General features: G+C 36.0%; 1 protein-coding gene across 2 annotated transcripts in view; it reads left to right on the forward strand.

Annotated features, from left to right (window-relative positions):
• The window catches only part of ATP6V1A (ATPase H+ transporting V1 subunit A), a 60037-nt gene that overhangs the window by 21799 nt on the left and 23883 nt on the right, over positions 1-14355 (forward strand). For both annotated transcript variants that reach the window (XM_044251411.1, XM_044251410.1), the window contains exons 2-5: positions 5736-5830; positions 8308-8436; positions 12207-12421; positions 12704-12841. In XM_044251411.1, coding sequence (XP_044107346.1) covers positions 5746-5830; positions 8308-8436; positions 12207-12421; positions 12704-12841 — 567 coding nt within the window. In that variant the 5' untranslated portion in view covers positions 5736-5745. The remainder of the gene's footprint in view (positions 1-5735; positions 5831-8307; positions 8437-12206; positions 12422-12703; positions 12842-14355) is intronic.

Genomic DNA, 14355 nt, shown 5'->3' on the forward strand with positions numbered 1-14355 from the left:
AAAAAGTGAGTTAAAAAGAAAAATTATATTCTTTCAGGTAGTTAGTTGTAAGTGGTACGAAGAAAAGCAGGGTAAGAGCATTGAGGATGACACTGGGACCAGGGGGATTATTCATGGGAGTGAGGAAACACTTTCCAGGCAGGAGCATAGCAAGCGGAAACGTCTGAGTTGCTGGAGCCGAGATTAAAATTTAACTGTGTTAAAGCATCAGAAATGGACAAAAGTCCAGGGAATGCCTGTATTTTATATTTTGAAAACTCATGTTTTCATGATTTTCTTATTTTGTCCTGAGAGATAGATTAAGAGCTGGTTTGGGGATGTATTTGCAACCATTTCTCTGCATGTAATACAGTGGAATAGAAAAGGCTAAGTTATGCATAATCATTATCATGTATTTCTCCTCTTAACATTGACTTTTTAAAAAATAAAATCATCTTGATTCGCTGTATAAGAATATTAACCAGATGAATGCAAGTTTGTGGATCTGGTGAATGCATATCTAAATTTATAGAATTATTATTTAGGCTCTTAATTCTCTTACTAGTTTGATACCACTATTTCTAATGTCTGCTGTCTTTGGCATAAATAATACATGCCTAAAAATAATACAGTTAAAAACTATAGAATCATTAGTTTCCATGGTGGCTAGGATTAGTCAGCTGCGTGATAAACCCACAAGGTAGCTGAATCATGAATAAGCCCTTTGATTTCCGCTAATCATTGCTCATACATTTGGAGGTTCTCACTGTTGTTTTAAAGGGAATGTATATAAATACTTATTTTTAAAAATGAGAACAGATACCTGTATTGCCTCATGAACTTTCTCCAGAATACCTTCATGAACCCTGGAAGATTTGAATCATCTGTGAGGAAGCTCTACTGAATGTCTTCTTGTTCATCCTTCAAGATTCTGCTTACTCTTTTCTAAGTCATTCCTGTCCTGCCCAAGTCCAGGTTTGATGCCTTTGCTTTATGCTCTTCCAAATCAGCCTGACAGCTCCTAAAGGAGCACATGTGTCACTTGTTGTTACTACATATTTGCCTTTATATCCCACCAGGCCAGGAATTCCATTGGGGAGAGATTGTGTCTTACTACTCCCTTATATTTTATATTTTCATTCTGTAACACATAGCACCTGGCACATCCTTGATGCTTAAAAATCTGTTTAGTTTTAACAGATAAAGTTATGGTTAAATACACTTAATAGCTAAGAAAAAAACTAGCCAAGGGACTAGATTTGGTTCAGGTAACAAGAAGGTAGAAATATACTAGGTGCCTTTTAGATACTAGCCAAGATTAGCTTGTAATAACAGAATACAGTTAGTAGTCATCACTATTACTTTTCTGTTAGGCTTACTTTTGGTCCCATGCAACAACCTCATTAGATTTTACAGATGAAACTGAGGTTCAAAGGTTTCAAAGAATTTGATTTGCCTGAGGATATAATTTGTAAATTCAACTCAGTTCTGTCGGACTCAAAGCCTTAGTCTCTGTTTCAATAAAAAGAACAGGACAAATGAAATGGTACTCGTCAGTTCTCACTTGTATGTTTAGAATACTGTTTTTTATTTTATTTGCTCCCTTTTAGAAGAAACATTGAGGGACACCTGGGTGGCTCAGTTGGTTGAGCCTCTGACTCTTGATTTTGGCTCATGTCATGATCCTCCAGGTTGGATCATGGGATTGGACTCCATGCTCAGTGCAGAGCCTGCTTGTCCCTCTCCTACTACTCACCACTCCCCTTCCCCACATTCATGTACTGTCTCTCTCAAATAAATAAAATCTTCAAAAATAAATAAAACAAACTTTGATATTATGAAATCCTCCAGAAAAGAGTAGCCTTGGGAGAGAACGATCTGAAAAAATTTTTGAAAGTTAAAGGCACTACATAGAATTCCCTTGGAAGATGGACATCCTCTTTGTGGCTATAGCAGTTGGAAGAAATAGGGCCAGAGTGTAGAAGCAATGGGGAAGTAGATTTTTGTGGGATATAAGGCACTAAGAGGAGATTAAAAACAAAAAACAAAAACGGAATTGCTTTTTCAACATTGAAGCCTTGCTTAAATAGTGGTATTACTGATGAAATTCTTATAAGCGTTTTATATTTCACAAGGAACATTCAAAGTTATAATTCAGCCACAACTGTGGCATAGGTATTAGCATTATTCCTACTGTTCAAATGAAGGGACAAAGAGATTTTGATTTGTCCAGATCCTCCTGCAGCATATCACTGGTAGAACCAGGGTCTCCGAAGTAGGCTGACTCAAAATTTCATGCTCTTTCCACTTGATAGGCAGGTGACCATGTATCATGCATGCTATGTAGGAAATACCGTATTTGAGGAAGAAGTTAGACTGTGATTGTCACGTTGTCTTCTGACTCTGAAAATCTTTTTCTGAAGATTAAAATTAGACCTCATTTATTTGTTCACTACTTCTTTGAAGACTTGTCTAGTCCATTTCCCAAATAAAAGTCTGTCTCTAGGGCACCTGGGTGGCTCAGCAGGTTAATAAGCCTCTACCTTTGGCTCAGGTCATGATCTCAGGGTCCTGGGATCAGGTCCCAAATCAGGCACTCTGCTCAGCAGGGAGCCTGCTTCTCCCTCTCTTTCTGTCTGCCTCTCTGCCTACTTGTGATCTCTCTCTCTCAAATAAATCTTCAAAAAAAAAAAAAGTCTGTCTTTAAACTTTGGTTTTTTTTCTTATTATCTAAGTGGTCTCTAGAAAAATTTGTTCTTTTTGTATTCCAGTCTTTTGCAGTTCCTTAGCTGCTAACTTAACAGGCCCTTCTACTGCATCTTGAGGAAGCTGGAAAATCCTAGTAAACCAGATTCCCCTTTTCTTTACTTCCTCCCTCCACTTCCTCCCTCCCTTCTTCCAATTTAATTTTCCTATTGAGAACACAAAAATCTTTATCTCTCTTATTGTGACACTTGGACTATGGTTATCTGGTTTATTTTTTTCTTTCTAACTCAATTCCATTGTTTCCAGTGGGCATAAGTATACCCTACCCTTTATCAATAAATAACCAGCCTTGATAGTCTCTACCTTATCACCAATGTCATCTTTAAGTTTTTGATACTTTTCCTGACCGTTGGAGAAACCACATGGAGAAACAGGAGACTGTTTCATCTTTGTTTTCACTCATACTTTTTTCTTTAATCACTTGGTTCTTCCTTATTAACTTTATCCAGCATTTCCCTTCTGAAGAGTGTATCAAGCCAGAACTCCACTGTTAACGACTTCATTGTTACACTCTCCTCCCCAGTTCTTCGCTATCTTGGTTAATGGATTACAAATTGTGCCCCATGGAGTATGTGGTTCCCTAGTGATCCTTCAGTGGCTCCAGAAAGACAAAAACACTACTCAACCCTGCCTGAATTAATCCCCAATCTCAAGGTTTGTTTTTGCTTTTTCTGTTCTGTATTTTTTCTATCTGGACTAAACTTACTTTTCACCTATCTGTTCCCCTTACCTCATCCATATTGGTTTGTACATTTCCCACATCTGAATCAATTTCTTCTCTGCTTCCATTGTGTGGTCATTTTGGAAGGCAACTGTGCTCACCACTATACTACCAATGCCCAGTGTGTTGTGATTTTGAACACTAAAGTCATTTTGCTTTATAGTACATTTGTTTAAAGCCAGTGAAAGCTCCTTTTATTCATAGTCCTTATTCCCTAAGTTCAACACAGTGCCTTTTCAAATAGGAGCTCAATAAACATGTAATAAATTGAATTCCATTGACACTCAAGCCATAACTTTCCAGAGCTTTTCATCTTCTCATCTTGCCTGCATTCCCTCCCCTACTGTAATCTGTTAGTTGAATTAAACATCATCCTTCTCATAACAGTTCCCATTTGGTTGTTTCCTATTGTATATAGGCTAAAGTCCACTTTGCATTCATTTCAAGACCCGCATATTAATCTCTACCTTTGCATCCTTATTTTTCACTTCTACTGTAATATAAACCTTTTATTCCAGTCAGACTGGTCTGTTAACGTTCCTGCACATTTTATTTCCATTCTTGGGGCACCTGGGTGGCTCAGTAGGTTAAAGCCTTTGCCTTCCGCTCAGGCCATGATCCCAGGGTCCTGGGATGGAGCCCTGCATTGAGCTTTCCGCTCAGCGGGGAGCCTGCTTCCTCCTCTCTCTCTACCTGCCTCTCTGTCTACTTGTGATCTCTGTCTGTCAAATAAATAAATAAATAAAATCTTTTTTTTTTTAATTTTATTTATTTATTTGACAGGCAGAGAGGCAGGCAGAGAGAGAGAGGGAAGCAGGCTCCCCACCAAGCAAAGAGCCCGATGTGGAGCTCGATCCCAGGACCCTGGGATCACGACCTGAGCCAAAGGCAGAGGCTTCAACCCACTGAGCCGCCCAGGCGCCCCAATAAATAAAATCTTAAAAGAAATTTATTTCTGTTGTTTTGTTCTTGTTATTTACCCCACTTGGAATGCCTTTGCTGTCCTCCTTTTCTTAGTTTGTGCTAATTCTGTCTGACCTTCAAGAATTCTTCCCTAAACATTCTAATCTTTGTAATTTTAGTAAATAAGTGTGTATTATTTGGTACTCAAATATTTATTGATCTGTTACCCTTACTTTATGGTTGTTTGGGGGCATTATGAGCTTTTTATATGTACATGTATTTTATCTCCCTTATTAAATTGACAATAATTATTAAGTTATACCAGCAATCAAAAAGAAACTTTATGCTTTGGGATCTGCAATCAGTTTTCTGTTTGTTCTTGAACAGTTCATTCTTTGGGTTTTTGAGATTGCACACCTGTAAAGTAAAGAAGTTGAACTGAATTTCTTAAACTGTTCTGTGATCTGCTTTAAAAAAAAAAGAGGAAGGAAAAGGGAAATTGCTTTCAGAAAAAATATAAAGATAATACATTAAAAATTTTTATTGTAAGATATAGTTTGTCAGAAAAGTTATAAAGACAGGTAATACATTAAAATACATTCATTGTAAGATTTAATTTGTCAGATGGTGAAAGTAAAGCAGGAAAGAAGAGAGGTGTGTTGCAATATAGATGGCCAGAGAAGCACCTCAGAGAAGGGGACATTAAGCAAAGACATGAAAGAGAGATGGGGGTGGCTATCTAGGAGAAGAGTACTCCAGGCATGGGGACAAGCACAAAGATCTGGGGCAGAATGCACGTGTTTTTCAGAATTGACAAAGAGTTCAGTATGTGTATGCAGAATGATTATGGAGAAAAGCTGGAGAGGAGGTTAGAATGGTAATGGTAGGGAGGACAGGATGTAGGGCTGGATAAACCATTGGAAAGACTTCACATGGTTTATTTTTATTTTATTTTATTTATTTATTTGACAGACAGAGATCACAGGTAGGCAGAGAGGCAGGCAGAGAGAGAGAGGGGGAAGCAGGCTCCCTGCAGAGCAGAGAGCCTGACGTGGGGCTTGATCCCAGGACCCTGGGATCATGACCTGAGCCGAAGGCAGAGGCTTTAACCCACTGAGCCACCCAGGCGCCCCTTCACATGGTTTATTATGTTCCTTGGTGTTTTCTATGGGATACATTGCATAAGAATATGTAATTTTGAATTTTAATAACTGTAGACCATTCAGGAATGAGGTACTTTTAACTATTTTAGAATTTTATATTTTACTCTAAAGAAGTGGTAATAGTTTAGAGTTGACTACTTATGTCAATTCTTTTGCTTTAGGGTTTGTGGTTATAACTTTTTTTTTTTTTTTTTTAACCATAGGTAAATTAACATGATGGATTTCTCCAAGCTACCCAAAATACTTGATGAGGATAAAGAAAGCACATTTGGTTATGTGCACGGGGTCTCAGGACCTGGTAAGTACTATGTCATAATCTCAATAGTAAAGAAGATTCCTAACTTCAATTAATGTCTTTTTGAGGTGTATTAGGTAAAATATAATAGGTTTCTGTTCACCCATATAAGTCTTTTTGTCCCTAAAAGATTTCATAGTTGCTGTAAGACTGAGTTAATGCCTCCATCATGAGAGCTTCTCTTGCATTCATTATCTTAATTTGATAATTTTTGGATGCTAATTTGTAATATCCTATTTATTATGTAAGTGTATAATTGGAGTTCAGAGTTTTAGATATGTCTGTTTTTTTGTTGAATCTGTGGTCTTTATAGCTTTTAGTATGTAATACCTTGCAGATAATAGGCATTCATTAAATATATGTTTATGTGGTTTGAACTTAAATAATTTTTTTCAGAGCTTTTCTCAACAATATCATCCTTGGCTCCTTGCATATATGAATCCTTCTGAATATTTATGTCAGATATCGCATAACTAGCTATCTGTGGGAAAGAAGTTTTATGTTGTGAAAATAATAGAAAGCAGTTTAAAAACTTTGTTTATTCTCCCAGAACTTGGGGTACTGCATTTTAAATGATAAATCTCATTCTAATATTCATTTTACTTCAACTACAAAATATGATTCACTGGTTTTCCATAGGTAAACCGCTCATTGATTTATAGTCCTTAGTGCCATGAATATTTTTCCTTATGTCTTTTTATAAACCTTATGCTATAGGCTTTTTTGTTTTAATCACAGTAGAGGTGATGACCCTTTTTTAGTGTTTATGCATATGAAGTCAGTCAGTCACAGTGTTTATTTCTCCCTATGAAGCTTCTACAGCTTAGAACATGGTGTCTGAGCGTGAACTCATCGGCAAAAATACTTTTCACTGTCTTCAGTCTCTTGCCAGCAGGTTTCCTCTTGATGATCAGAAGGGTCTTTGGGAAAGTCAGGCAACACTCAAGAACTTTTAGGGAAGAGACAAAAAAAGAACACCATCAGGGGCGCCTGGGTGTCTCAGTCGTTAAGTGTCTACCTTTGGATCAGGTCATGATCCCAGGGTCCTGAGATTGAGCCCCTCATTGGGCTGCTTCTCCCTCTCCCACTCCCCCTGCTTGTGTTCTCTCTCTCTCTCTCTGTCAAATATACTAAAATCTTGGGGTAGGGGGAGAAAAAAGAACACCAACAAAAGAGTTTAGGTCAAAATATTTTTCTGAAACTTAGAGTAAACTCCTGGAACCTCTTTATTATTCTTAAGTACTAAATAAAATGGTAGAGAAATGGCATACTTTGGGGTTTATGAAATACGATTTAAAATTTTAGGGGCACCAGGGTGGCTCAGTTGGTTAAGGGTCAGACTCTGATTTCGGCTGAGGTCACAATCTCAGGGTTGTGAGATCAAGCCCACAGAGTTGGGCTTCATGCTGGTTGTGGAGCCTGCTTAAGATTCTCTCTCTTCTCTCCCCTCCTTCCTTAAACGAATAATAAAGTAACATTTTAATTGTCTCTATCATTTCAGTTCATCCAATTATTCTTACATAGTAGGTATAGAGTTAAATACTATGAAATTAACAAATCTTTATTGTTCTAAGCCAAGTTAATTAAGTATTAATACTTTAACGGTTTCCACTTGAATATTAGCTAATATATAGTTCTAATTAATTGCATCAGAAGACTAAATACTAAAAATACAGTTATACTTATTAATTGGAATTTCACCCACTGGTGATGACTGATTATAAACATCCTTTGAAGGGATGAAAGATCTATGAAAAAAATTATTTTTTAAAGATTTTATATCTTAGATAATCTCTACACCCATCGTGGGGCTTGAACTCACAATCCTGACATCAGGAGTTGCATGCTGTGCCAACTGAGCCAGCTCGGTGCCCCTGAAAAAAATTTTTTTGATGCATATGTGAGTTTTTCTAGGTAGAGCTGTCATTAGTTTATTAAAGGTGTCCTTGTCCCAGAAGAGTTTTAAGAACCAGTAATATGAAGTGTTAGAAATGAAAATAAAGATGTTATTTTATATATTGTTTCTCAAAGGAATGGTGACAACACAGCGAACTGATAATTGTGTTGCATTTTACCATGCTACTAGCTAAAGTTCTTGTTCTAACTTTGGTTTAAAAATTTTTTTACTGTTCCCAAAACCATCATTTCATGCTTTATAGCAACTTCAGTTGGTCAAAATTTTGTCTCAGTGCTGCTAGGTAAGGGTTTGCCATATAGAACTTCAGAATTTTTTAAAATAATTTTCATGTGTATTATGTAAATGAAATGAATAAGCTTTAGCCTAACAGATTTCTTTTGTTTACCTGTATATCATATGCTAAAAATGCATATTTTTGTGAAACTGTATGCATGTTTCATAGCAGGTGTTTTATTTTTCTTAATGTGTGAGACAGGTGTGTTACTGGATTGATCAGATATTTCAGTTACCTGTAACTGTTCACAGAATCTTAAGTTACCAAATACTCATTTGTTCTTTTCAGTGGTCACAGCCTGTGACATGGCAGGTGCGGCCATGTATGAGCTGGTGAGAGTGGGCCACAGTGAGCTGGTTGGAGAGATTATCCGATTGGAGGGTGACATGGCTACTATCCAGGTGTATGAAGAAACTTGTATCCTTTATGGTTCAATTTCTTGTCACTTTCTACAAGTCCGAATTTAAGGATTTATGGCCAAGGTGGAAGCAGCAACAAGCAGTCACATCAAAAGCATGAAATCTTGGTGTTGTAAAAAAACCTGATTTATACAAGAATTTGAGGAAAGGTACTAGGAATTACTGATCTTATTTTAAGCAGTTAGTATTGTCTTCTGAACTTTTATTGCCCTTTATATTTTGGTAGTTCACAAACTTTACGGGAAACCAATTAGAGTTTTTCTTAAGAGTAACATGCTGTAGAGGAAAGCATAAACAGAATAACAACATCTATTTTTATAGTTAAAATTCTCTGATCATGATTTCTGTATAAAATAGAAAATTTTATGAATAAGTCACTACTCTATCTTATCCTAATAAATGCTGGATGACATGTTGCATTATAACTTTAGCACTAGAGAATCTTTACTACTTGTTTGATTATCATACTTTTGGCTTTAAAACAAAGTATTTTTAGTTTTCTATGAAAAAGAGATAACGTGTTAGGCTTTGTGAAGAGGAACCGCTTTTTTTTAACTTCACTTACATATTTTACTTAAATTGATTTTCAGGATCAGCGTTAATTCTTCTTATTTATTACTATTATTTGAAATTTTTTTATTGAAGTAGAGTTGGCATACAATATAATACTAGTTTCAGGTGTATAACATAGGGATTTGACAGTTAACATTCTTTATGAAATGCTCACCATGATAAGTGTAGTTCTCATCTGTTACTAGACAAAGTTATTATAATATTATTGGCTATATTCCCCATGCTGTACCTTTTTATCCCCATGACTAATTTATTTTATAACTGGAAGTTTGTACCTCTTAATATCCTTCACCTATTTTGCCCATCTACCCAACCTTCTCATCCCTGGCAACCACTAGGTTGTTCTCCGTATTTAATGAATCTGTCTCTGTGTCTGTTTCTGTGTTTTCATTTGTTTTGTTTTCTAGATTCCACACATAAGTTAAATTATATGGTATTTGTTTTTCTCTATTTTTCTCTTCTTATTTCATGTTTTACTTCATTTTTCTCTGACTTAACTTCATGGACCTTCGATGTCCACCCATGTTGTCGCAAATGGCAAGATTTCATTATTTTTTTGTGGCTGAGTAATATTTTATTGTGTAATATAGTGTGTGTGTGTGTGTGTGTGTGTGTATACACACACACACAAAATGAAACACAATACACAATATATTCTCTCTATATACACATCTCCACATCTCTGTATTCTCTCTATATACACATGCCATAATATTCTTTATACACACAAACACACATCATTTATATCCATTAATCTATCAGTGGACACTTAGGATACTTACATATCTTGGCTGTTGTAAATAATGTTGCTATAAATATAGGGGCGGCATTGGTTCTTTGGCTATTTAATTAAGCTTACTTGAAACAACTTTTTTGCCATACTAAAATACGTTTTTTCAGGTAGCTGTTCTCGCTGTGTGAATGGTGGGGTGCTAAATCTAAATAAAATGATCTGAAAATTTAAATAAAATTAGAAGTCTTTGTAGCTATGAAATCATGACTAATTAAAAGAAATTTTTAAAGGTTTTTCTTAATCTAATGTTAGCTTTATATTTCAATCTTTTATGTGATTTGAAGACTTAAAAACAAGTGAACATGTATACAGTGACAGCCCTTTCCACCATTGTCATCCTATATCTGACCAATTTTCCAAACACGCATGTAGCCATTTTTATCAATTCCTTTTATTGTATATCCTTCTAGTTTGTTAATTGCATATATGAACCAATATAAATATGTTTTTTTCTAACCTTTTTTTCCCCGAAAGACCACATATCATTGGCCCTGTTCTACACTTCACTTTTTTTACTTAAAAATACATCTATTAATGGAAGATGGATAGGGATGTGATAAAGTATAGGAAAATGTTAATTGTAAGATCTAACTGGTAGATAAAAGGATTCACTGTAAAATTCTTTCAACTTTGCTCTAGGTTTGAAAAGTTTCATATTGGGGGCGCCTGGTAGCTCAGTCGGTTGAGGTTCTGCCTTTGGCTCAAGTCATGATCCCAGAGTTCCAGAATTGAGCCCCACATTGGGTTCCCTGCTTGGTAGGGAGTCTGCTTTTCCCTCTGCCTTTCACCCCACTCATGCTCTCTCTCCCACTCTCACTCTCTCTCAAATAAATAAATAAAATCTTTTAAAAAGAAAAAAAAAGGAAAAGTTTCATACTAGAAATGAAAATACATTTTTGCAGGGATGCCTGGGTGGCTCAGTCAGTTAAGCCGCTGCCTCCGGCTCAGGTCATGATCCCAGGGTCCTGGGATCGAGTCCTGCATCGGGCTCCCTGCTCAGCAGGGAGCCTTCTTCTCTCTCTGCCTCTGCCTGCCACTCTGCCCACTTGTTCGTGCTCGCTCGCTCTCTCTCTCTTTCTCTCTCTCTGACAAATAAATAAATAAAATCTTAAAAAAGAAATACATTTTGGAGATCTTTCTAGAGCAATTAATTGAAAGTCCTCTATTTTGTTTTAAAAGCTACATAGAGTTCCATCATATGAATATACCATTATTAACCTCTTTAATGATAAAAATTTTGGTTGTGTCTAGTCTACATATGTTATAAACAGTGTTATAGTGTAATTATAGTACAAATTCATGGGAGTTTGATTCTTGGGTCAAGGTTTTTTTTTTTTTTTTTAAGTTTTTTTGTTTTTGTTTTTGTTTTTTTTTGACAGAGATCACAAGTAGGCAGAGGCAGGCAGTGGAAGGGAAGAGGGTGGAAACAGGCTCCTTGACCTGAGCCGAAGGCAGAGGCTTAACCCACTGAGACACCCAGGTGCCCCTGGGTCAAGGTTATGTGTTTTAAATTTTGATAGATTTTGGTGAGTTGCTGTCAGTAAAAGTTGTACTGATTTTACTCCTCTATCAATCAACAAGTATGTGAACAACATGGTTTCGGTGTGCTTATTTGCAGGTTTTATTCTTTTCCTTTTCAAAATCACTTATTAATTGTTAAGATTTTAAGATTTTGCTCAGGTACTAATATCCTTTCTGTGGGATTGATATTCCTTAGTAGTATAGTTGAAACAATGTATTCACAATGTATTGCTTCTGTGCTTAGCTCTGTGGTTCCCAAACTGTGCAGAAGGCACACTGAAGAGCTGCTGCAAACTCAGGTGACGTGCCAGGATATTTAAAATTTTTGATGTTAACATCAGAATATTAGACATACTGTCAGACATCATGTGAACCGGTAACTTCAGTTAATAGACACTTTCATTATTCTACTATACTATATTCTTGTCAATGATGTCATATCTTTGCAAAACTGAGTGGTGATTGTTAAGCTGAAAAGCAAGTATCATACAAAAATGAATGTGGAACAGGTATTTGTCTGATTCTAATGTTTGAAAATTTTACGGTACATTTGAAGAAGTGATGTTATTTAAAAATGAAATTAAAATGCCATTTTTTTCTTTTAATCTATATATTTTTCTCTTAAAGTGACACTTGTTAGAACATACAGATTTGTTAAGTTGGTTGGATAGAACTATTTAATAAGTGGAATTATTAAATATATATTTTGTCATAGGCTGCTGTGAAAAAGTTACTGAAACACCGAGGATGTTGCAAATTAAGGAAGTTTGAGAATTTCTGTTTTAGCTCCTTAAGTATCATCTCCTCTTCCAACTGTGGTATTTCCTTCTTAGAGTGTTTCTAAACTTTCATAGTGAGTTTTCCTCAACTACTGTTTCTAGCTGGTGTATCTGTTGGAGATCCTGTACTCCGCACTGGTAAACCCCTCTCAGTAGAGCTTGGGCCTGGCATCATGGGAGCTATTTTTGATGGTATTCAGAGACCTTTGTCAGATATCAGCAGTCAGACTCAAAGTATCTACATTCCCAGAGGAGTAAATGTGTCCGCTCTCAGCAGAGATGTCAAATGGGATTTTACACCTTGCAAAAACCTACGGGTATGTCTTTATAACCAAGATTTCTAAAGTTGGTGAAAGAATGTGAAATAGATGTTTAGTGAACTATTTTGTACTTTATCAAATAAAAATAGACCACAGAAGCATAGTTTAAATTTTTCTTTAAATCTGCTAGAAGAATTACAGAACTAATGTGTTTTATTGATAAGTGAGGCAGATGATTTAAATAATGGCAGCAAGGATGAATCTACTTGGCATTTATTTAAACATTAAACAGCTTGATGTTTATTTGAACATTAAACAGCAAATGTACTTGCTCTCTAGGTTGGTAGTCACATCACTGGTGGAGATATTTATGGAATTGTCAATGAGAACTCACTCATCAAACACAAAATCATGTTACCCCCACGTAACAGAGGAACTGTAACTTACATTGCTCCACCTGGAAATTACGATACCTCAGTAAGTATTATGTAAACTTTAAATAAACTTTATTTATCTTTATTATGTAAACTTGATCTAAACTTTATTATGTAAAGTGTGGCGCTACCAGATAATTGTCCCTTTTTAGTGTCCTAAATAGTCATAGAATTGATACTTAATGTGTAGGTTTTAAATAGCTCCCATAATTTTTTTTTTTTTTAAACCATGATGATTTGGTACCCTTATCATTGCAAAATGATTACCACAATAGGGTTAGTTAATACTTCATCAGAGCACTTTGGGTGCTTAATGTTTGTTTGTGGGTGTGGTGAGAACATTTAAGATCTACTCTGTTAGCAGCTTTTAAGTATGTAATACAATAGGGTGAACTACAGTCATCGTGTTATATGTTAGATTCACTTACTCATTTTTTTTCCAAGTTTTAATTCAAATTCCTGTTAACATACAATGTAATAATAGTAGTTGCAGGTGTAGAATTTAGTGATTCATCAGTTACATATAACATCCAGTGCTCATCACAACAGGTGGCCTCTTTTTTTTTTTTTTTTAAGATTTTATTTATTTATTTGACAGAGAAAGAGAGACAGCGATGGAGGGAACACAAGCAGGGGGAGTGAGAAAGGGAGAAGCAGGCTTCCCACCGAGTGGGGAGCCTGATATGGGGCTCAGTCCCAGGGCTCTGGGATCATGACCTGAGCCAAAGGCAGACCCTTAAGGACTGAGCCACCCAGGTGCCCCTGCAAGGGGCCTCTTTAATACCCATCATCCATTTAGCCGATCCCTCTCCCCAACCCAGTAACTCTCAGTCTGTCCTCTACAGTTAAAAGTCTGTTTTATGGTTGCCTCTATTCCCACCCCGTGTTCATCTATTTTTTTTAAATTCCACATACAAGTAAAATCCTATGCTATTTGTCTTTGACTGACTTATTTCGCTTTTAGCATAATACTCTCTAGGTCCATCCACATTGTTGCAGATGACAAGATTTCATTCTTTATCTATGGCTGAGTAATATTCCTCCATACATACATGTATATATATATATATACATGTATATATATATATACAGTTTGTCCTCTACAGTTAAAAGTCTGTTTTTCATATATATATATGAAAAGAGCCCAAATATCCATCTACTGATAAATGGATGGGTATTTGGGCTCTTTTCATGGTTTGACTATTGTTGATAATGCTGCCATAAACATTGGGGTGCATGTATCCCTTTGAATCATATTTCTGTATCTTTTGGGTAATTACCTACAGTGAAATTGCTGAGTTGTAGGGTAGTTATATTTTTAACTTTTTGAGGAACCTGTTTTCCTCAAAAATAGGTTCCAGCATAGCTGTACCACAAATTTACATACCCACTAACAGGGCAAGAGGGCTCCCCTTTCTCTACATCCTTGCCAATACCTGATGTTCCCTGTAAATAATTCCTATAATTTTTTAAGATTTTTTTATGATTTTATTTTTAAACTTGGGCTTGGGAATACAAAAAGCAGAACATACTGAGTTTTGTGGGTTTTTTTTTAAG

Source organism: Neovison vison, chromosome 6 (genome assembly GCF_020171115.1).
Source record: "Neovison vison isolate M4711 chromosome 6, ASM_NN_V1, whole genome shotgun sequence".
NCBI classification, from domain to species: domain Eukaryota; kingdom Metazoa; phylum Chordata; class Mammalia; order Carnivora; family Mustelidae; genus Neogale; species Neogale vison.